Source organism: Nothobranchius furzeri, chromosome 12 (assembly GCF_043380555.1).
Source record: "Nothobranchius furzeri strain GRZ-AD chromosome 12, NfurGRZ-RIMD1, whole genome shotgun sequence".
Lineage (NCBI taxonomy): Eukaryota > Metazoa > Chordata > Actinopteri > Cyprinodontiformes > Nothobranchiidae > Nothobranchius > Nothobranchius furzeri.
In genome coordinates, this window is record NC_091752.1 from 68,268,262 (window position 1) to 68,289,529 (window position 21,268).

A 21,268-nucleotide genomic window follows, 5' to 3' on the forward strand; every position below is an offset into this window, starting at 1 on the left:
AAGGCTTCCATAGTTTTAATTAATGGTGTTTCAGTGACAACTTTCCCGCTAAAAACCAGCTCATCTAGGTCAAACTAGGCCCGCCTCCCTGCTGAATCTACGTAAAACGATATAAAATCAAGTCAAAAGCTCCGTTGGTCCGGTCTTCAGTCCTCCTCACTGCCACTGGCTGAACGCTCCTGCAACAGAAACCACGACAACAGATTTACCGGTCACGTCCAACTAAAGACGGCCGTTACCGACATCAGCGAGCCGATCTCACCTCTTCCTGTTCGTCCTCGCTGTCGTCGTCGCTAACCACCGGTTTGGCTCGGGAGCCGCGGCCCCTCCGCCGCTGACCTTTATTCCCTCGATCCCCCTTCTCCTTCCGGCTCAGCTTGATCTTCACCTTCACGGAGCGAGCTGAAACCAGAGAGCGTGAGGCCAGAGCGTTAACAGCTGCTGCGACCGCCACGAGTTTGGGCTGAGTTCTGATGCTCACATTCAAACTCTGAGCCTTCATCAATCTCCTCCTCTTCCTCCTCGCTTTCCTCTCCCTCGCTCTCGTCATCCCTCTCGATCTTCTGTCTCACGCTGGTGAAAACCGACTGGAGCACGATGGAATCCTCGTAGATCTGGAAGGTTCACGCGAAACAGAAGAATGAGTGCTTTTACTTTCATTTGGGATCTGGTCCCAACCGGGCCGGGTCTGAAACTAACATCAGGATATTTAGGAGCTTTAAAGGGTTGATGTAGTCCAAGTTAGTGGTAACTCGTTCTGTGGCTACATTGCACCTCATCACCAGCATGTGAATGGGTGAATGACTAGTGTAAAGCGCCTTGGAGTCCCCGGCTTAAAGAAGTGCTGCAAAAGCCAAGTCGTGCGGTATCGCCGCATCAATTAAAGCAGAAACCTGGAGCTTTCTCCTCAGAGGGCACCACCTAGAGGCATCAAACGGTATCGCACCTCAAGCCCCTTTGGCTAATTCCATGATTACGACTAGAAGCTTCGTCCCTACCGTCCGTGAACGCGGCCAACAGAGCTAAAACACGTCGTTTCAAGATTACCATTCTAACTGTTTACTAACATTTAGAAGCTAAACTCTTGAGCCCGAGTCGTGCTTCTGCGTCTGCGTCAGAGCGGAGACACGCAACGCCATTATCCGTCCCTGCTGGAGAGCCCCGCATGGACGGACAGAGCCGAGCTCTCTTTTCTAAACATCCGTCCGTTGAGACGGACAACGCAAGCTTGTGATTGGTCAGGACGCCGCTGTCGTCTACACCGCCTCCATTGCGCCCTCAAAAACATAAAGAGAGCCGAGGATAACTAGCGGCAGACACGGAGAAGCTTGAAGAATACTTCGCGAAAAAACTCTAAAAACATGAACGTTTAGTTCCCCGTGACTGGAGGAGTGAAAAGATGCACAGCAAGCGTTTTATTTGTGGACGGAAATGACAGGAAACGTGGGTTTAGAGGTGGGGAGCGCATGAAGAGGTGGAGGAGGATGAGAGACAAATTTGTCTGTGTTAAAAAGTCTCTTATATACAAAAAAACACAATATAAACACACTATCTTGGACCGAGACATGACACCACAGAACAGCGCTACGCCCTCTGCTGTCCTGCCGGGGAATTGCTTTGCAACACTCTCCAGGAGACGGAGAAGTATGAGGGCAAAACATCTCCGTCCGTGCGTGCGTTCGTGTCTCTCCATGTTGGAGCTGACGGAGAAGCACGACTCAGGCTTTAGCGATTAGAAATCTGGAGGTTTAGGGTTAAGCAGACAGAGGTGATGTCGACCGCGCACAACGCTCAGTATTAAGTGGACCGGATGCACGATCCATCCTTCTCACCAGAGATCCCTCCAGATTAAACGTCTGGGCGTTCTGACACAGCAGCATCACGTCCTTCTCCAGGTCATTCAGGTTGCGGTACTTGTGGCTGCGGATCCTCTCCTGAAACAGGAAGTCGCTCATTAGTCCTGCAGAACAAACGTCAGACATGAAAACAGGAAGAGCAGGTCTCGGTCTCTACTTTGATCTTCCTGAAGTCCACCGGCTTGCGGATCAGCTCGTAGTACTCTGGCAGCTCTTTGCGAGAAGGCAACTGGATGAAGACCTCACTCAGCTGTCGGCCGTTCCTACGGAAACCAAAACAGGAGTGGTTCTAGTCATCATCTTCATTACCTATTCCATCACTTATGTGCCAAATATGCCAAAACATTATGACGGGTGAACCCAACGATTCGGCCTTCAGGCGCCAACACGTCAGGGCAGTTCAGAACGCGCGTGATGTCATAACCCATCGACGCGGTCTGTTCATCTCACCCGTCCTTATATTTGACGACAGCATCAACGATCTTCTTCATCTTCTTGGTGAGGGACGGCGGGTTAGGAGAGAGCTTCTCAGCCGGGGGGCGACCGCGTTTCTTCGCCTTCCTGCCGTCGTCGTCCTTGTCCCGCCCCCGGCCGCCGCTGGAGCTGGGCGTGGCCGGGCCGTCGTGATCGCGGTCTCGCTTCCGTTTTCTGGTAGTCTTTTTGTGACGCACTTCCTCCTCTATGTCCTCCAGGTTACCTTCTTCTATGGCCTGTAGGGACGAGACACGTGAGTCCTCCTAGCCTGGGAAAAGAGCGTTATGTTCTGATGACGGGACCGGGACTCCTCCCACCTTAAGCCACTGCTTCTCAGTCAGAGAGTCGCTGTAGTCCACCTCCTTCCTCTGACGAGATCCCCGGCCAAACATCTTCTCCTCCTCTTCCTCGCAGGTGAGCCTCTCGACCTCGGCGTCATCCTTCAAAATCCAGCCCGGCAGGTCGTCCTCCTCCATCAGACGAGGTTTCCTCTTCGGGTTGCGGGCTTCCTCGCGGCGACGGTCCAGGTCCATGCGCTGGGACAAAACCCGTTAAGAGTCAGGTTGTAAGGTTTAGGAACATCAGGAGAACTCGTATGGGGGCGGGACAAACCATGAACAGCTCAAACTCTTCTTCACTTCGGACGATCATCTGATTGACCGTCTCATCGTCAGGCACCTCGTCCTCCTCCTGCAGACAAAACCACAGCGGGGGGTGAGCTCAGATCTCGCCCCCACCCCCTCACAGCTCACCAGCTGCCTCGGCGCCCCACCTCATCCTGCTCCTCGTGCTCCAGAATGGCTTGTAGGAAGGCGCGGCGCTCGCAGCCCGAAGATTTCTGGTCGAACATGCCGGCCTGGATGACCTTCTGGTCCACGTTCAGCTTGTACTTAGCAGCCGCCAGGATCTTCTCCTCCACGCTGTTGACGGTGCAGAGGCGGAGAACGCGCACCTCGTTCTGCTGGCCGATGCGGTGGGCTCGGTCTTGGGCCTGCAGGTCCTGTGTGAAGGAGAAAAGGAGATTAGTCGGTCCAGCGACGCTCCACTGGAACCCCCGCTGGCCGGGCCAGTCTGCTGGCTGGCCAACCACAGGGCTTTATCGGTTTGGTGGCTGGGATGTTACTGCGACTGAGCAAAGCTAACATGGCAGCAGCTTGTTCGGAGGGCTTGCCAGGCTGCTGGACTCCAGAAGAGACGGTTGGTTGGCAATCTTAAAAACGGATTTTCAGTTTTCAGAACAAAAAAGTCCCGAGCTGCAACAGAGACCCGTCTCACCTGGTGAGGGTTCCAGTCGCTGTCGAAGATGATGACGGTGTCTGCAGACTGCAGGTTCAGGCCCAGACCTCCTGCTCTGGTGCTGAGCAAGAACACAAAGTATTCAGAGGCCGGGTCGTTGAACGTCTTCAGCAACATCCCGCGGTCCTCGGCTTTGGTGGTTCCTGTTGGAGAAAAACGTCCCAAACACTCGTAACTTCTCAAATCCACTCTGAAACAATCAGGAGGTTGAAGAAAAGGCGTCTCACCATCCAGACGCAGGTACTTGAAGTTGCGGTAGGCGAAGTAGTCCTCCATAATGGTCATGAGCGAGGTCATCTGACAGAAGAGCAGCACTTTGTGGTTGGTGGCTCTCAGCTTAGGCAGGATACGATCCAGGAGCTCGAACTTTCCAGATGCACGATACAAGTCTTGTCTGAGCAGAAGAGGGTGAGAAAATGACGACACGCCCATCTTTAAGAGGAGCGAGCTGAAGGTGCAGCTTACCCCGTCACGATTCCACCAGAATAACCAAGATGCTCGGAGAAGGACTCCTGCAAAGCAGAACAGAAATAGAAACGTCGGCGACGCTAACGCTAACGTCAGGAATTCACTCTGAAATGAGCCGTCAGCGGCGTGATGTTTCATACTTCAATGTGCTGGAACATGTAGGGGTGGTTGCAGATCTTCCTCAGCTGCATGATCGTGTTCATCAAGGTCTTCGTTCCTCCTTTACCCTGAAATTACAACGCAAGAACATTAATGTCGATCACAACTCTAATTTCAAAAGCAGCACCCCCGTGCTACCTTCTTGTCTTTCTCGGACCCGTCGGTCAGCAGCACTCCTTTAGCCTGCATGTGCCGGTACAGCACCCTCTGCAGGGCCGACATGTCGCACTTGATCACATACTCCACCTGCAGACGACAGGAAGGGACGCGATTAGCAGCAACACACACCTGGTTTTCTATCACACCTGGAAACAACCAAACCTAGACCACGTGGAACTAGACCTAAAGGCTAAATGCAGCAGAGGGCTGCAGAAATACACAAAAATAGAAAATTATTAAACATGATGAGTTATTCAGCTGCTGCCACATCACCAGTAGCTCTTTTCACTTAAACAAAATTAATTTGTGCTGCCTGAAAAAAAATTATTGGATGTTTTACTTTCCTCAAACGGTGGCTGATCAAACGCTTTCGTCAAATCAAATCAAACTTTATTGATAAAGCACTTTTCATGCACAGGAAGCAACACAAAGTGCTTAACAGATTAAAATGACCCATATAACCCACATTCCCTCCCTTTCCCACACGCAAAACAACTGTGAGATTCACCCCCAATCCACAAACCATTCCCAGACACACACACACACACACACACACACACACACACACACACACACACACACACACACACACACACACACACACACACACACACACACACACAGAGCACATTAAAAGACCACAGTAAACACTAGGCTGAGCTCCGATTGGACAGGCAATGAAAGACACGCCATCATGGGAGCCATCTGCCTCGACGGCAGCAGCCAAGACACCAATCCATGGAGCCCTGGGAGGGAGGGTGGCAACCCCCACCACTACCTGGGCACTACCCAAGTAGCGCCCCAGCCGCCGCCACCGACCACCGGTCCCGAGGCAGAGGGCTCCACAGAGCAAACACGGGAAGGATTAAAATACGTGACGTGTAAAATAACAAGAGCTAATATGGAAAATATGTAAAATGTATAATGTAAAATACCCAATAAAATGTGATTATAGAAATAAAACAACATAAATGTGTAACACAACAGTAATTAAAAATAAATAAATCAGTTAAAAGCTAAACTATAAAGGCGGGTCTTGAGCCTGATCTTAAAAACATGAATGTTCTCTGCCTCCCCCTTGTGGTGGATCTCAGTACTACTATTAAACATTATTAATATTCTAACAGCTGAAAATAATCCTTTTCTGAACCGAGTCAAACTTATCTAGACGTAGAAGTTGTGTGAAACACAAAGTTTGCCTGGATGAAAGCATACAGTAAAAATCGTGATGGTTGTTAGCAGGAACAGGACGGGTCACTGCTGACTTGTTCTCCATAAAGCTCTCTCGTCTCTGACCTTTTTATGCTAATTAAAATAAATGCATAAAGAAATGATCTTCACCTTCTCCGGCAGCTGAGCCTCCACCTCCTTCTTGAGTCGGCGCAGCAGAAACGGTCGAAGCACTTTGTGTAAACGTCTGATGATCAGGATGGTCTCTTCTTCGTTCAGGTCAACCTTCACGTCAAACAAACCCGTAAGTATGCGGTGTGGGGAAAGAAACCTGAGGAAGTAAGCCTCGGACTCACCTTTTCTCCGGTCATGGCGAAGGGGGCGTTGAACCACTGCTCAAAGGTGCTGCAGCTCTTGAAGATGGTGGGCAGCAGGAAGTTGAGCAGCGCCCAGAGCTCCGGCAGCTTGTTCTGCAGCGGCGTTCCTGTGAGCAGCACACGCCGCGGGGCCAGGTAGTGCGTGTTCAACACCTGAGTCAGCTTACAGTGGTGGTTCTTCATGCGGTGACCCTCGTCCACGATCATATACTTCCAACGGATCTTTGGGACAGACACGTTTCAGGTAAGGAGCGCGTTTGTGACCTGGAGTTGGCGTTAGAGGAGGCCGCGGTTACCTTGGCCAACACTTGCTTATCTTTAATGATGTACTCGTATGTGGTGAGCAGCACGTTGAATTTACCACTTCGGAGGATCGGCAGAAAGGAACGACGAGCAATGGGGGACCCCTGAAATGAAACCAGATCGCTTCTTAGACCACGATGAGAAACAGAACCAAGCAGAACATCAGGAAGGTCCCGCTCACCTTATAGGAGACCTTCACAACAGACGGCGCCCATTTATCAAACTCGTACACCCAGTTTGATAAAGTCCTGAAAACAAAAAGGAAAACCTCACATCCAGTTGGAGGTTTTCTACCTTTAGATATAATTATATCAGGGTTGTTCCTGGCTCAGACTGAGGCAGAGGTGGTACCATCCTGACCGTGCGCCAGCACATGCGTACTCTGTGCATTCAACTGCCTCACTTTTTTAAAGGCCAAATATGTTTTCGTTAAGTGTTCTAATCTAAGCTTCTGGCGATTAATAGAATATTCCATTTGACAACGTTTCAAGTGAAACAAAACTGGTTTGCTGCTAAAAAATATGAAATAAAACAACAAAATGATCAGGCTGAAATAACAGACTCTTATTATGAAAGGCTCAATAGTATAACCGAGTGAACTAGACCAAATTCTTGCTTTGCGAAGTTTGGTCTAGGAACGCTCCACTGGAACCTCCGCAGCCCCAACAGCATTCTGGCTGGCCAATCACAGCTCTCTAGAGGGGTTTCAAACACATAAAGAGCTGTGATTGGTCCATAGTGGTGGGCCAATCATAGTGCTCTGGGGAAAATAGTAATTCAAAGATGTTGCACCAGAGCTACGTTTAAAAATAGACAGACACACACAGACATTTACAGTCTTGCTCTGACATGGAAGAGCTGGGGCAAAATCAGGACGTTAATAGCACCAACCATAGGTATGTACCAACTAGCGAGAAAAGCTATTTTTGATCTTTGTCTGCAGCGGTTTTAGTGCTTTTCGGTGCACCGCTGCTGATATAGCGCCCTGTAGTGGCGCAACGCTGCAACTGCAGTTACAGTAACATCCATATAGCTGGAGGCAGAGTGAAATCAGGCTGGGGCGGCACAAAATTAGCTGGAGGCGGCCGCCACGCAAATTTGAGTGCAGGAAAAACCCTGATTGTAGGATTATTTTTAATCGGGATGTAAGCGACTTACGAGAGGGGCACGATGATGAGGAAGGGCCCGTTGATGCGCTTGAACTCCATGAGGTAAGTGATGAGGGCGATGGTCTGGATGGTTTTCCCCAAACCCATCTCATCAGCGAGGATGCCGTTCAGGTTGTTGTTGTAGAGCGACACAAGCCACTCCAGGCCTTTAATCTGAGCAGCAAACGGGGGAATTAGCTCTGGTCCACCTTTGGTTTCCTTTGTTTCAGCGGTGCCGGGTTACCTGGTACTGCTTGAGCTGACCGTTGACCATCAGGGAGGACTGTTTATCCACCTTCTCAGTGACGGCGTGAGCGACGGCGTAGTAGGACTGCAGGCCCCGGTTGAAGCTTGCGCTGCCGTACTCGTCGTCCACATCCTGCTTGGCGTGCCTGATGAAAGAGACAGACGCACACAGTGAGATGTTTGTGGAACAGCCAGTGAAAAACGCAGATTACAAAAGAAAGAACAGGTCCTTCATCATTAAACGATGGAACCAAACAGTCACGAGGGCGTGTGGATGCTCAGTAACAACACAAGTCCACGAGCTCACTCTATGATGTGTCTGACATCCACTTCTGAAACGTCCTCGCTGTCCGGGTCTGGAATCTTCTTCTTCTCGTCGGCTGAAGCTGAAGAGGGCTGATGCTGCTCGTCCTCATCCTCCAGAAAACAAACCAAAACTTAGGCCTGGCAACTCCAACCGGCCACGGTTCAACACCAAGACATCATTTACCTCCTCCTCCTCTTCGTCATCTGAACCGCTGTCCTCGCTGTCTGAGCGCGGCGCCACCTCGTACCTGAAGGAAACTGGTTTTAGTAAAACCTTCCTGTCCATCACTGATCTGGCTTTAGCCGAGGAGCTGCGATACACACCCCGGGTTCATTTCAAGCCAGGCATCCAGCTGACCGGCCTTCGGTGCATCCCCACCCGTCAGGATCTTCCCACTGTCCACATGGATGACTTTCACTGGAAGGTCACTCATTTGACTGGTTTCGTCTAAAGGCTGGTAGAGCAGAAGAAGAAATGACAACCAGCTGTTAGGACGAATCGTCAAAGGTGATGCTTAGAATGATGTTCTTCTAGAATCTCACCTCCCCATCTGGTCCCATAGCAGGAGCAGCTCCCTCTGCGATTTCGGGCTTCTGAAGTTAATAAGTACATTTTGTTTATAAAGTACTTATAACAGACATAGCATCACAAAGAGCTTCACGTAGATCAAAACAATATAAAGTCATATAAGATCCTTCTCACATATAAAGCTCTTAATAAGCTCCATCATACATCAGTGATCTGATTGTTCCATACGTTCCTAACCGAGCACTTCGCTCTCAGACTGCAGGTCTACTGGTGGTTCCCAGAATATCTAAAATTAGGATGGGAGGCAGATCTTTTAGTTATCAGGCTCCTCTCCTGTGGAACCAGCTCCCAGCTTTAGTCTGTGAGGCAGACACTTTGTCTACTTTTAAGAATAGGCTTAAAACATTTTTATTTGATAGGGCCTATGGTTAAAATCTGATGTTACCCTAAATCTGGACAAGTGGGGGAGTAGAGGGTTCTGGAGTGTGGATGTGAGGGCTCGGGTTGGAGCATAAGGCTTTAACAGTTCAATAATGTAGGGAGGAGCTTGACCATGTAGAGCCCTGAAAGTTCTAGTCAGGACTCTAAAATGAACTCTAAAGGAAACGGGTAACCAGTGCAGAGACATCAGAATAGGAGTGATGTGTGCTCTTCTGTTTGCTCCAATTAGGAGCCTCGCTGCAGAGTTCTGGACCAACTGAAGGAGGTCAAGGGCTTTCTTGTTAAAACATGTGAAGAGTGTGTTACAGTAACGGGAGGAGATAAAGTCATGGAGAACCATTTCAAGTTCATGTTTTGACAACAACCTTCTCAGTTTGGAGATATTTCTTAAGTGATAAAAACTGTTTTAGATCAATGTTTTTGAGTGACCTTCAAGAGACATTGATTGGTCAAAAACACCCAAATTTCTTAAGTTTGTCTTGACGGCAGAGGATAAATGACCAAGTTTTAGACTAATCAGGGGAACCATGCTCTCAGGGGCAATGATCAGACAATCAGTCTTTTCAGAGTTTAACTGGAGGAAGTTACAGTATCTTCTAGCCAGCTGGTGATAGCTGATAGACACTCTAGTAATTCAGACAGCTTGTAGAACTCAGAATCCTTAAAGGAGCAGTACAGCTGAATGTCATCTGCATATAGGTGATAAGAGACATCATGAAAAGAATCAAGTATCTGTCCAAGAGGGTGCATGTACAGCAGAAACAACAGTGTACCCAAAACAGAGCCTTGGGGTACCCCACAGAACAGATAGGTAGAATCTGACATGATCTGGTTTCTACAGACACTGTAACTTCTGTTAGAAAGGTACGATCTAAACCAGTCTAGAACAGTTTCAGAGATCCCACCGAGTCACCAAGTCTGTTAATTAAGGTGTTGTGATCAACAGTGTCAAAAGCTGCAGAAAGGTCTAACAATACTAACACTGTGAACTCCCCGTTGTCTGCAGCCATCATGATGTCACTGGAAACTTTAAGCAAAGCTGTTTCTGTTGAACGCTTTTTACCAAAACCAGACTGGAATTTATCTAAACTGTTGTGTAGTTCCAGAAAAGTCATCAGCTGATCTGCTATAACCTTTTCCAATATGTTAGAGATGAAGGGTCATTTAGAGATGGGTCTGTAATTTTTAGGCTGAGATGAGTCCAAACTGGGTTTTTTAAGGATGGGTTCAATGACTGCATGTTTGAAAACAGACGGTACAGAGCCAGATTGTAGGCATAAATGAATAAATCTACAACGCATGGGCCAGTTTGGTCAAACATCCTGATGAACAAGGTAGTAGGAATGAAATCAGCAGGGCATGAGGTTGGTTTCATGTGTCTGAATGAGGCAAATGTCCTGGAAATCTACAGGAGTAAAGACAGACAGGGGGTTGGCTGGGGGGTAGGAAGTAGATGGGGGTGGAAAACTTGCCCTGATATTTCTGATTTGATGAAGTAAAACACGTGGAGTTAAAAACACGCAGGTTCATTCCAGAAAATGAGTGGTTACTTAAATATTCACCTTCTTTTTCTTCTTCTTCTTCTTCTTCTCTTTGAGCGCTTGAGCAGCTTTGTGGGCGCGCACCAGCTCCGTGAGGTTGGCGACGTATTCGTCCGTCTGCTGCAGCAGGTAGGCCAGACGCTTGTCCTTCTTCTGGTCGATAAGTTTACGGTAGCCTTCCTCGTCTTCAGCCTGGAAGGAGGTTCACCGTCAGTTCAAATGTGCCGAGACAAACTCGTTTCCTGGTGGTTCCTGATGTTTTGAGTGGTCTCCAGAACAGATTTTAGTAAAAGTCTCACCATCAGCCTCCGCATTCGCTCCTTTTCTATACGCTCGTTCTCCTTCTTCTGCTCGCGCTCGGTGTTTGCGTGGTAGGTCGCCACGGCTTTGGTGGCCTTTTGGATCTTCGCCGTGATGGAGCGGTGGTACTCCTTAAAGTCCTTGGCATGCTGCAGGATGCTGTTGAGGTATTCCTACACAGACACAAACTCTTCAAGTGTCTGCTGACATTTGGTTGATGTGTGACTGAGCAACAAGCAGGGCCCAGCATGAGCACCTCAGCACTCGTGACTCCGTACCTGGTGTTTCTGTCTACGTTTACGCTCTTGTTCAATCTTCTGCTGCTTCTCGAGCTTCTCGGTGATGCGGGCCTCCCGCAGAGACTGACGCTTGCTGCGTTTGTAGGCTTTAGCGTTTAGGGCGGTCTCCAGTGCAGTGTCTCGACGCATGCACGCCACCACCTCCTGACGCAGCTGGAACAACAAAACCGTTAAACTGGAATTGGTCCCACTAAGGAGACCCCCCTCAACCCATACCTGTCTCTGAAAGTTAAGCAGTCGGAGGGCTTTAAGCTCGATGGAGGCCTTGGTGCGAAGATCACCTGCGAGTGAGCCAGGCAGGTGTTCCAGCTCCTGGATACGGTGCACTATACGAGCCTGGAGCCTGGAAAACACACAACAAATATGGTTGTTTTATTGACAAAATACAACAAAGGACGTTAATCAAGCCCCGGAAAATATTTTATTGTGTGAATTAGGGCTGAAACGATTCCTCGAGTACCTCGAATAATTCGAGTACAAAAAATCCTCGAGTCAAATTCTCTGCCTCGAGGCTTCGTTTAATTCATGTTTAATTAATTCACGGCTTTGCAATCGCCCGGGGTCGTGTTTCACCCGGACCGAAATAAGTGACGCACACACACACTGCACTGAATGCACACGCGAGTAGCAACTTTAACTTAACTTTCTCTTAAGCCATGGCGGACAACGTGGAGCCCAGTGGAGTGCGAAAAAGACAGAAAATGTCAAAGGTGTGGAGCATTTTTCACGTCGCAAGGTGGGAAACGTAGTCCAGTGTAAATACTGTAAAGTGGATCTAGCCTACCACAACACCACATCCTCCATGCTGCAGCACCTGACCAGGAAACATCCACATGTAAATGTCACTTCTGCAGGCGGACTCGGAGGTCCGCTATATATTCTGCGGACGCTGAGCGACTTTTTCGTTTGTAGCACCCAGTTTCAGCTCACGCTGTCGTCTGGTAGAACACGGACCCAAAATGTGCTAAAAATAGCAGTTTTTACACGACACGTCGGTTTTTTTCACAGCATCTGTCTGCATTCCTTCGTGGGGGTTTGTTGCAAGCCTTCTCAAGGCTACCAGGGCGTCAGATTCAGATAACAAGAATTGTTTGGGTCAGGCTGAGATAATTTTCCTCTCTGCCTTCAGTCTTTAAACTGATCATTCCAGTCCTTCAGTGAAGCCAATTTTGGGTTTTTAAACCTGTCCATACCGTCCGGTGACTCTCTCCGAGATGACATCCATTTTGCGCACTAATACTGGTATCACAGCTAGAACATTGTCCAGCTTACGATTCACCTCGAGTAACATCCCGGTCTGAGAAGTCTCCACACGGACGGTGCTTTCCGTGGGTGCGGGTCGCCCTCCAATCGCTCCCGTCTTCCCAAATTTCCAGAAAACCAGATATCCTCCCACTCCAATCAGGAGAAATCCAGTGATCACCAGGCCGAACATCCACACGTCTTCGACGTCCTCAATGGACAGCTGGGAGAGGCATACGATCTTCTACTCCTTCCAGGAATCCATCATATATCCCACCGGGAGTGTCCCTGTGGACATGTGGGAGCCCCCTGCTCTGTTCTCATTGTTGAAAAAATCTTATCGATCGTGTTGAATGACCAGTTTATCAAATCCATGGTTAAAAATAGGGGTTTTCAGAAGAAATGCAGAGAAGCGCTCTGTGGGCAGACAGGACAAAGAGCCCTGGGAAAAAAAGACAAGGGAGCAAATAGAGAAGCATCTGTACTCTGCAAGTGCCAGGAAAGAATATAATGGTTTACAAACACAAAAGGGTCATTTATTAGAGTACTCGATTACAAAAATATTCGATAGCTGCAGCTCTAATGTGAATGTTTAAAGAAATGAAAAGGAAAGGTTTGAGTTTTGTTGGCTTCAGTGGGACGAGGCAGTCTTTGTCCAGAAGCTGCTGCTTAAAAAGTTTGAACTGAGGTTATGATGAACGCACACGGCTGCAGCTCTTCCTTCCTCTTCTCGTTATGCCAGTATTTGTCGCATACATGCCCCAGACAAGCTGGAAAACCAGAAACTCCCTACTGGTCCACCTAGCAACCAGATATAAACGGGTCCGGACACCCAGTGCAACCTCCTGCCCCGACGGGGGTTTACTCCAATAACTCAATCACCTAAAGTGCTGGAGGTAAAATGATTCAATTCACCGATTCATCTGAACCACATAACTGCACACCCCCCAGCCACCAGGGCCTTTACAGGGATGCCTTTGTGCCCCCAGGCTCTCACCTGTACTCCCGCTCCTGCAGGATCTCCACTGGGTCCAGCCCGCGGGGTTTTTGGACAGGTGTGATGCGGTTCTGCTTCTGGTGCAGCATCATGGGAGGGAGCTGTGCAGGCTGCCCCGGAGACTGAGTCTGAGGAGGCATTACTGGGGAGGCCGCTGGAGGCACCGAAGGTGGAGCCGGAGAGGGCCTGCCAGTAGGCTGGGGAGGAATCAGCTTCTGAGGAGGGTTGGAAGGGGCAGCAGCGTTCACAACTGGTCCTAGAGGACAATCGAGTGAGAGACGAGGTTTTCAGAAAAGGTTTTCTTCTCGTTAAGCTAAAATCGTGTTTCTGGTGTTGCTGCCATGACCACGTTTACCTTCAGGCCATGGCTTGGGAGGCCCGTTAGCATGCTGTCCTTGCATTGCAGGAGGACCTCCTGCAGGTACAGGAGGGGCCATATTGGGACCCACCATACCTGGAGCAACAGAATCACCTATGTAATTCATTTTCAGGTAACAGCTAATAGGGACATAACGTAATCTACTGAGCAAACTTCTTTTTCTAACGTAGAACACATTTTTCCCTGAAGAAGACATCCTCACCGTGTGGTCTGTTGTAACTGGTCTGAGCTGGTCCGGGTCCAGCTCCCGGGCCACCTCCAGGCCCCGTAGAGGGGGGCATATTGGGCATGGGCCTCTTCCCCTGCACGGCCATCTGCAGGTGCTCTGGAAGCGGCTGACTGCGCGCCAGCATCTTGTAGGCCATGATCTGAGCCCGGAGTTGGTGCAGCTGGCTCTGGTTGAAAGGTGTGGGTCCACCAGCTCCGCCCGGTCCAGCCCCTGGACCTGGTGGTCCACCTGGAGCCTGAGGACCGCCACGGTTAGGTTGGCCCATACCCTGACCGAGGTCCCCACTTCCCTCCAGAGGGCCTGACCCGGGGCCAGAGGGAGGGCCGTTAGCAGGGACAGGACTAGGCGCATGCTCTGATCCTCCCAATGGAGACGGGTAACCTAGCAACAATAAACAAAGATGATGTCAGATCCCAGAAAAAAATCATTTCAGGCACTCTGATGTAAACTTTTAGATGTTTAAAAGGACGTGTTTAGAAGTTTTAATATTCTGAAACATTAAAGCAGGATTAAATCTGTGACGATAAAACAACGCCGCCACGACACGTATCCTCCAGTTTCTCCCTCCCAAAACGTTAGTTTCAGTTAATTACACGTTCGGGTTTTAAGATGCAGCTGCTCTTGATGTCTGACACTCCGCCCCCTTCCTGTGGACCTGCGTCTGCTCTCGCTGCCATAAGGCCATCACGACTCACGAGAGGAAAAGCCGGCCGAGTGGGTTCGCACAGCTCCTCGTGCACATGCACACAAAGAGTCTCTCATGCTTACAGGAGATACCTTCGCAGTGGCCTAGTGGTAGAGCGTCCGGGACTTTGACAACGGGACCCAGCGCCTCCCTGCTTGGCACTCAGCTTTAAGGTGTTGGACTGGGGGGTAAACCACCAGATAGGTGCAGTGGGTGATGACTAAAGGGCCTTAAACTTAAATCACGAATAAAAAGAGGATTCGTTCCAAACTCTCAAGCTGCATTAGGATTCGTATTAGGAACGTGTGGTTTTACATCAGCAGACTCATCACTCACCCATTCTAAAGGGGCGTTAGGAAACAAAGCACATCCAAACTAATACTGGGAGATGCCGTACCTTGGGAATGTTGATCCATCGGGCTTGGAGGGGGTCCCATCCCACTGTGCCCCCCTGGTCTCATGCCCATACCCTTCATCTGACCATAGCGAGGGTCGTCTGGCATACCTTTATCATGCATGGAGTCCATGGGCTGTCCAGCGGTCACACAGAGTTCATCAATAATGCACCGATTGACAAGATTAAAGTCAATTTAAACAAATATTATATTAGAGAAAAGGATAAATTACACACACACACACACACACACACACATTTATATATACATATACATATATATATACATATGTGTATATATATATGTATATGTATATATATATATATATATATATACACATATATATATATATATATATATACACATATGTATATACATATATATGTACATATATACACATGTATATATACCTATATATATACATATACATACATTTATACATATACATACACATATATATATGTATCTATATATATATAGATACATACACATACATACATACATACACATACATACATACATAGATATATAAAACATCCTAGTACCTTGTGCATCTGATGCATGTTGTCCTGAGGATATCCTGAGGGTCCCTGTGGAGGATGGGGGTGTCCAGATCCTGGAGGTCCTGGACTGGGCCCCATCATGCTGTGGGCCGAGCCAGGCGAGGGGCCAGGGCTCGGGCCCATCATGCCTCCTGGAGACGGCCCTGGGCCTGGGGAGGGACCGGGCCGAGGCGTCCCTCCCATCGGGGGGTCAGGGGTGGACATCTCTCAGGAGGAAATGGGAAAGTGTAGCAGCAGCAGCTGCAGGTATGCTTAAAAACAAGATGGAAGACAGTGACTCAGGTCAGATATCACACAAATAATCCACCAGGTGAATATAAGGATATGTGACAAGTCTGCTCATTTTAAATAGAACAATGTCATCATGATGCTCAGGGAAAGTTTAGGACAAACTCTAATTTTAATAATAATTGTGTGGACTTCGCCAACTTTTAAAGCATCCCTGTACAACGGGGATTCCCAAAGTGTGGTGCGCGCACCCCTGGGGGTGCGCGAGCTGCCGCTAGGGGGTGCGCGAGGTGAAAAGTGTAATGGCTGCAGAGCTCACAGAAGTCTGTCATATGTCACCATTAGCGTAGCCAGAAACTAATTTGTGGGTGGGCCTAAGAAATAGTAAGAGGGCACAATAAATGTAATTGAAAACAAGTATATTTTTGCACGCGTGTCCTCCACATGTGCCCTAGCCTCATAATAACAATGTGCCGAGCTTCAGCGCTCTGGCCTGCGCACGCCGATATGTTCCGTATTTGATCATTTTTAACGATGTTGAAGGAATCTGAAGGTGGCGAGTCATTCTGGCAGATTGTAATTAACACCTGTCTCATGCAGGTGTTCTGACATTGTAAACCTCACACACAGAACATTGTGGATGTAACTAAATAAATCAAGAAATGATTCCCATTCAGGCGTGCTGAAGATCTGAAGTTCAGAGTGCGTCTGTCAGAGGTCAGACGCGTTCCAGCGGAACCACGGCTCACGGGTGCACAAGTGAGCACATCTGGGCTGGACAGAAGTAACATTGGTTTAAATAGCGCCAATAACGAGACGCGGTGACTTGAGCGGCTCATGGAGCTGTGCCGCGCGCACGCACACACACACACACACACACACACACACACACACACACACACACACACACACACACACACACACACACACACACACACACACACACACACACACACACACACACACACACACACACACACACAGATTCAATAAGCACGCACGCTGCGCAAACTCCGGCGCGCCGTCAGACTGAAGGCAGAAATGAGCGCTTCCTCCTCTGTGATAAAAACTTTTAAGAGGTTTTATAACAACATTTTTCATTCAAGGTCAAATTAAGATATTAGCTTCTATTTTGGGATGACGTATTAAAGTCGGGTCCGCTCCAGCCAGTGACTCCTCATGAACCTGACCACAACTCCTGTTACTGCAGCATTTGTTATTCCAGTCCACGTGGCAGCAGATCGCAGATTCAGCCACACCATAAAACAGCAATAAGTCGGTCTGAGGCAAAAGTGAACCTCATGGCTTTTCCATATTTTCCCCTATAGACATTTGATTACGCACAAGTAGGTGACCAGCTCAGGGTTACGCAGAGCAGAAGGAAGGAGAGCGCTCTGGTTAAACGTTCCTGCTTTAAGAAAACCGTTAAATTTCATTGTTGATGTGCTACCTGGGCACTCTAAATGTTTATTTAAAATTAAATCAAAGGAAATTGTAATGGTATTGAATGCTTATTAATTACTATTTAAAAAATGAAAGAGTTGGGGAAAAAGGTCGATCATATTTTTCTAACCCTGTCTGTTTAGCTTGACGTCTTATATATATATATATATATATATATATATATATATATATATATATATATATATATATATATATATATATATATATCCATGCCTTGATGTGGGGGCTGGGGGGTGCGTCAACATGGTCGGGACATAGAAGGGGGTGCGCGGCTAAATAAGTTTGGGAACCACTGCTGTACAACATCTAAAAACACAGAAAAGCCCACCCCTTCACCCTCTTCAGGGTATCTGCAGGTCTAAGGGAGCCAAATTTAAGACTTTTCAGACCTTTTTTAAGGCCACTTTGACCAAATTTAAGCTATTTTTTTTTAAATTAAATGTAAGCTATAATTTCCAGCTATTGCCTGGAACTGGTGCTAACCACGCCGCGAACTTGGGATTAGCCATCCAGTTACCATTAAACTTGCACTTCCCCGTGGCGCAAGCTCCCACCAGCTTAACCAGCTAATGTGCTCATCTAAAAATAGCCCCCTTTCACAACCAACTGAATGTGTACGGTTCCGCTTACGCCAACATCGTACACAAAAAACACTGAACACAAACTAGAAATTCACGAAAATTTTATAGAAATAAAAGAATCTTGTTTATTGGGTCTTTGGTAATTTAAGACCTTTGGAAACTGTATTTAAGGATTATTTGTTATTTTTAAGGATTTTTAGGGCCTTAAATTTGGAAAAGCTAATTGAAGACTTTTTAAGGACCCGCGGATACCCCGCTCTCGTTTCTGTCAAACTAGTGGATAATAAAGTGCATGGAGGCCTCCACCTGGCTAATGTTGTGTCCTTGGGCAAGACACTTAACCCGCGTCGCCTGCTGGTGGTGACTGGAGGGACTGGTGGCGCCTGTTCTCGGCAGGCCTCGCCTCTGTCAGTCCGCCCCAGGGCAGCTGTGGCTACATCGTAGCTCATCCCCACCAGTGTGTGAATGGGTGAATGACTGTGTTGTGAAGCACCTTGGGGGGTTGTAGAACCCCCAGAAGCCGCTATACACAGTCCATTCATCATTTAACATTTACCATTTTTTAAATATCATTTATTGTAATCTTCTTCAGCAGAGCTGATTTAAAGTCAGGCACATCTACAGACCTCCATACAGGAAGTCTCAGAGATGAGGGGTTTGTTGCTATGACGCTGCTGCTGAGTCAAATACTGAAAGGTTTTATTTACGAGATGTTAGAAATGATTAGTGAATCGCTAAATAAATGCACTTTAGATTTTGCTTATATGTGTTAGCAGGTTGCTTTTGTGTTTTCCTGTCTTAGTTTTTATACAATTTATTTTTGATATTTGTTATTTTCTTATTTATACTGTAAAGTTGTATTTGTGTTCCTAAGAAATCTGCTCAATAGAAACATGAATGTTAAAAGATGGTTTATTTACTCGTTTTACTTTTAACACTTGGTCCCAGGGATGTGTATTTTTGAAATTCTGGCGATACGATACATATCACGATACAGGGGAGACGATACGATATATCACAATATATTGCGATACATTCAGTCAGACGTTACAAGCAATTTTTTTTACTGAATATATTGTAAGAATGTTCAATAAACAGTCCAAACTGATACGTAACATGTTTAACATGAGGTATCTGAACCATGATGGAGGGATTTACATTTCAATGGTGGAAACATAACCCTTTGCACACTGCTGCCAACTAGCGGGTGGCGATTGAATTGCACAAAACGAAAAGAAAATAAACAAAAGTATGCATGTAAATTCTTTCAAGAATTAGATACACAGCTTTTGAATATCGATGTAATACTTGCAGGAAAAAATATCACGATATATTGCCATAACAATATTTCCGATACACGGCTTTTGAATATCGATATAATATTGTTGGAAACATATATAACGATATGTTGCCATATCGATATTTTCTTACATCCCTACTTGGTCCGTTTATTGGTTTGTTCCATTATCTTCAGTTAAATGTTGATTTTAATACTCAGCAGTGCACAAACTGAAGATTCAACAGCTGGTTAAATTTGGAGTTCAAAAACTGATTCAGGATCAGAAATGTTGTGCGTCAGCTGTTGTTATTAATGACTTTACCTTGTAGATAAGGTGGGAAACTTCTAGATATCAGCCATGAACATCAGCAAAAACAACAATCACACCCATCAACGAAGGACCATGACCCCTACATATGGGTCAATCTCTAGTTACTATTATAGCCATGTTGTACTATAAATACAGTAGTTTGAGTAAAACTACACCCCCACGGACCAATGCATATTAAAACCATGTACATGGAAGAATATAAATATATATTTTACTGTAATCTGATATCTGGTACTAGTCCTTGGCTCTGCGGGTGAAGACCTCAGCTATAAATTAGTAGATGCCAAACTTCTCAGTTCTTGACCCACAAAAGGAAAACAGAAACGCAAAGACTCGTGATTCTAAACGCCTCATTGTAAAATAAACGTTTATATGCTGAACAAACCAGAAAACTGGACAACTTCTTACGTAGCTTCTGATCTGCTTAGCTTTTACATCAGTTACATTAAACAGGAACATTTTCATTTACTTTACGCTTTGTCTGACTTCAGATCACCTTGGTGTAACTTACAGTGAAACTATGCTAATTGTGACACGGTTAAGTGTCCGATAAGTTGATGACTCTTGTTGGGATTTGGTGCTATATAAATAACATTTCAATTCAATTCAATAATTTATTTCCCTCAAAGTTTAAATATACAAACTTCAAATTAGAATATAAGCATTCAAGTGAAAATTTCAAGTGAACATAAAGGGGAATATTAGTCGGTTGATTGCGTGAGGTTGAAATATGAACTCAAATCCAGGCAGTAGCTGAGATTGTGTCATTGATGCCAGTTTCAAAACGTCAAACTGATTATGTTAATGGTCACAGACTTAACGACACAAAGGTTGAATTAAAAACAATTCAAATGTTTATGGAAATATGATCAAATATCCCCTTCTTTGATAAAAGCCACAGAAGAGTTATGACGCACAAGGTTTACAATTTTTAAATGTCAGAAAGTAGCTGCTTTAGCATTTTCAGATCTGTTAGCATTAGCAGGCCTAGCCGGCTTTTACAGATAAGGTTCCATTGAGATGATTAAAGCCGATATCTTGAGTCCCACACGCACTGGGAGCTAAATCACCTCGCTGCTATTTACTGGACCTTTACTTCAGCCACAACGATATGGATAAAATAATAGCGCCGTCTCAGATTGGGGCTTCTCCGTTAAATCCTCGGGAAACGTTTGTTAGTTGTTAGCATGCTAACAAAGCCAGTTCGGCTAGCCTAGCCTGCCATGCCGTGCCAGGCCAGTTAAGACAGGAAAATTGTGAATTTTTGAGGAAAATTCGGTGCGACGCGAGCTACATGAGACAGCATCACTCATCGTGGGAGCTGATTGATCCAACGCGCCTCCCGTACCCTTGGCTCGCCGCTCCGCTGTCCAAAAACAATTTCCATTCATTGCACTCTGCCGCGCCGCACCAGCGCTACTGTTACATGGCTCGTTTTATCTCAGGAAAAAATCCAGCCGAAGCTCGTTTCATGTAGAAAAGTGATCCATAAAAGACAATAAAGTGTCCTCGTCAGTCATAAGAAGTGTAGACGACTTACAGAAGAGGTGAAAGTTGATATTTGGACTCTGACGGGTCGCAGTGTCTCTTGGTTTTGTTTCCAGTCAGAAACAAAGAGCGACCTACGCTGTCGGGTTTTTTCCTTCAACCACCTCCGTGATGAGCCGCCTCTACAGCGCCCCCCTCCGCCACAGGCCCGCGACACCGGTGTGGGGGATGGGAGCTCGGGCTCGACACTCAGTTATTTACGTTTATTAGTCTCAAAAACACTAAATGCAGGACGCGAGAAACGCAAAAGAGACACGTCTAGTGTTGTGTCCAGA

The 21,268-nt window shown here is 46.9% G+C and overlaps 1 protein-coding gene across 1 annotated transcript; it reads right to left on the bottom strand.

The window, feature by feature from the left end:
* smarca4a (SWI/SNF related BAF chromatin remodeling complex subunit ATPase 4a) lies at positions 1-21,124 on the bottom strand. Its single transcript, XM_015945223.3, has 34 exons — positions 20,986-21,124; positions 15,545-15,813; positions 15,002-15,134; positions 13,893-14,300; positions 13,667-13,765; positions 13,312-13,567; positions 11,289-11,415; positions 11,052-11,225; positions 10,773-10,946; positions 10,495-10,665; positions 8,506-8,556; positions 8,287-8,417; positions 8,147-8,210; positions 7,964-8,073; positions 7,655-7,802; positions 7,421-7,584; positions 6,444-6,510; positions 6,256-6,366; positions 5,939-6,181; positions 5,754-5,867; positions 4,392-4,499; positions 4,235-4,321; positions 4,092-4,138; positions 3,854-4,020; positions 3,606-3,769; positions 3,103-3,330; positions 2,943-3,020; positions 2,648-2,866; positions 2,307-2,566; positions 2,014-2,119; positions 1,833-1,934; positions 482-614; positions 263-402; positions 1-179 (listed from the first exon to the last, which is right to left on the bottom strand). Exons 2-34 carry the CDS (start codon positions 15,764-15,766, stop codon positions 147-149), a joined length of 4,839 nt encoding a protein of 1,612 aa, XP_015800709.3. The 5' UTR covers positions 15,767-15,813; positions 20,986-21,124; the 3' UTR covers positions 1-146.
* Between the last annotated feature and the right edge of the window lie 144 nt (positions 21,125-21,268).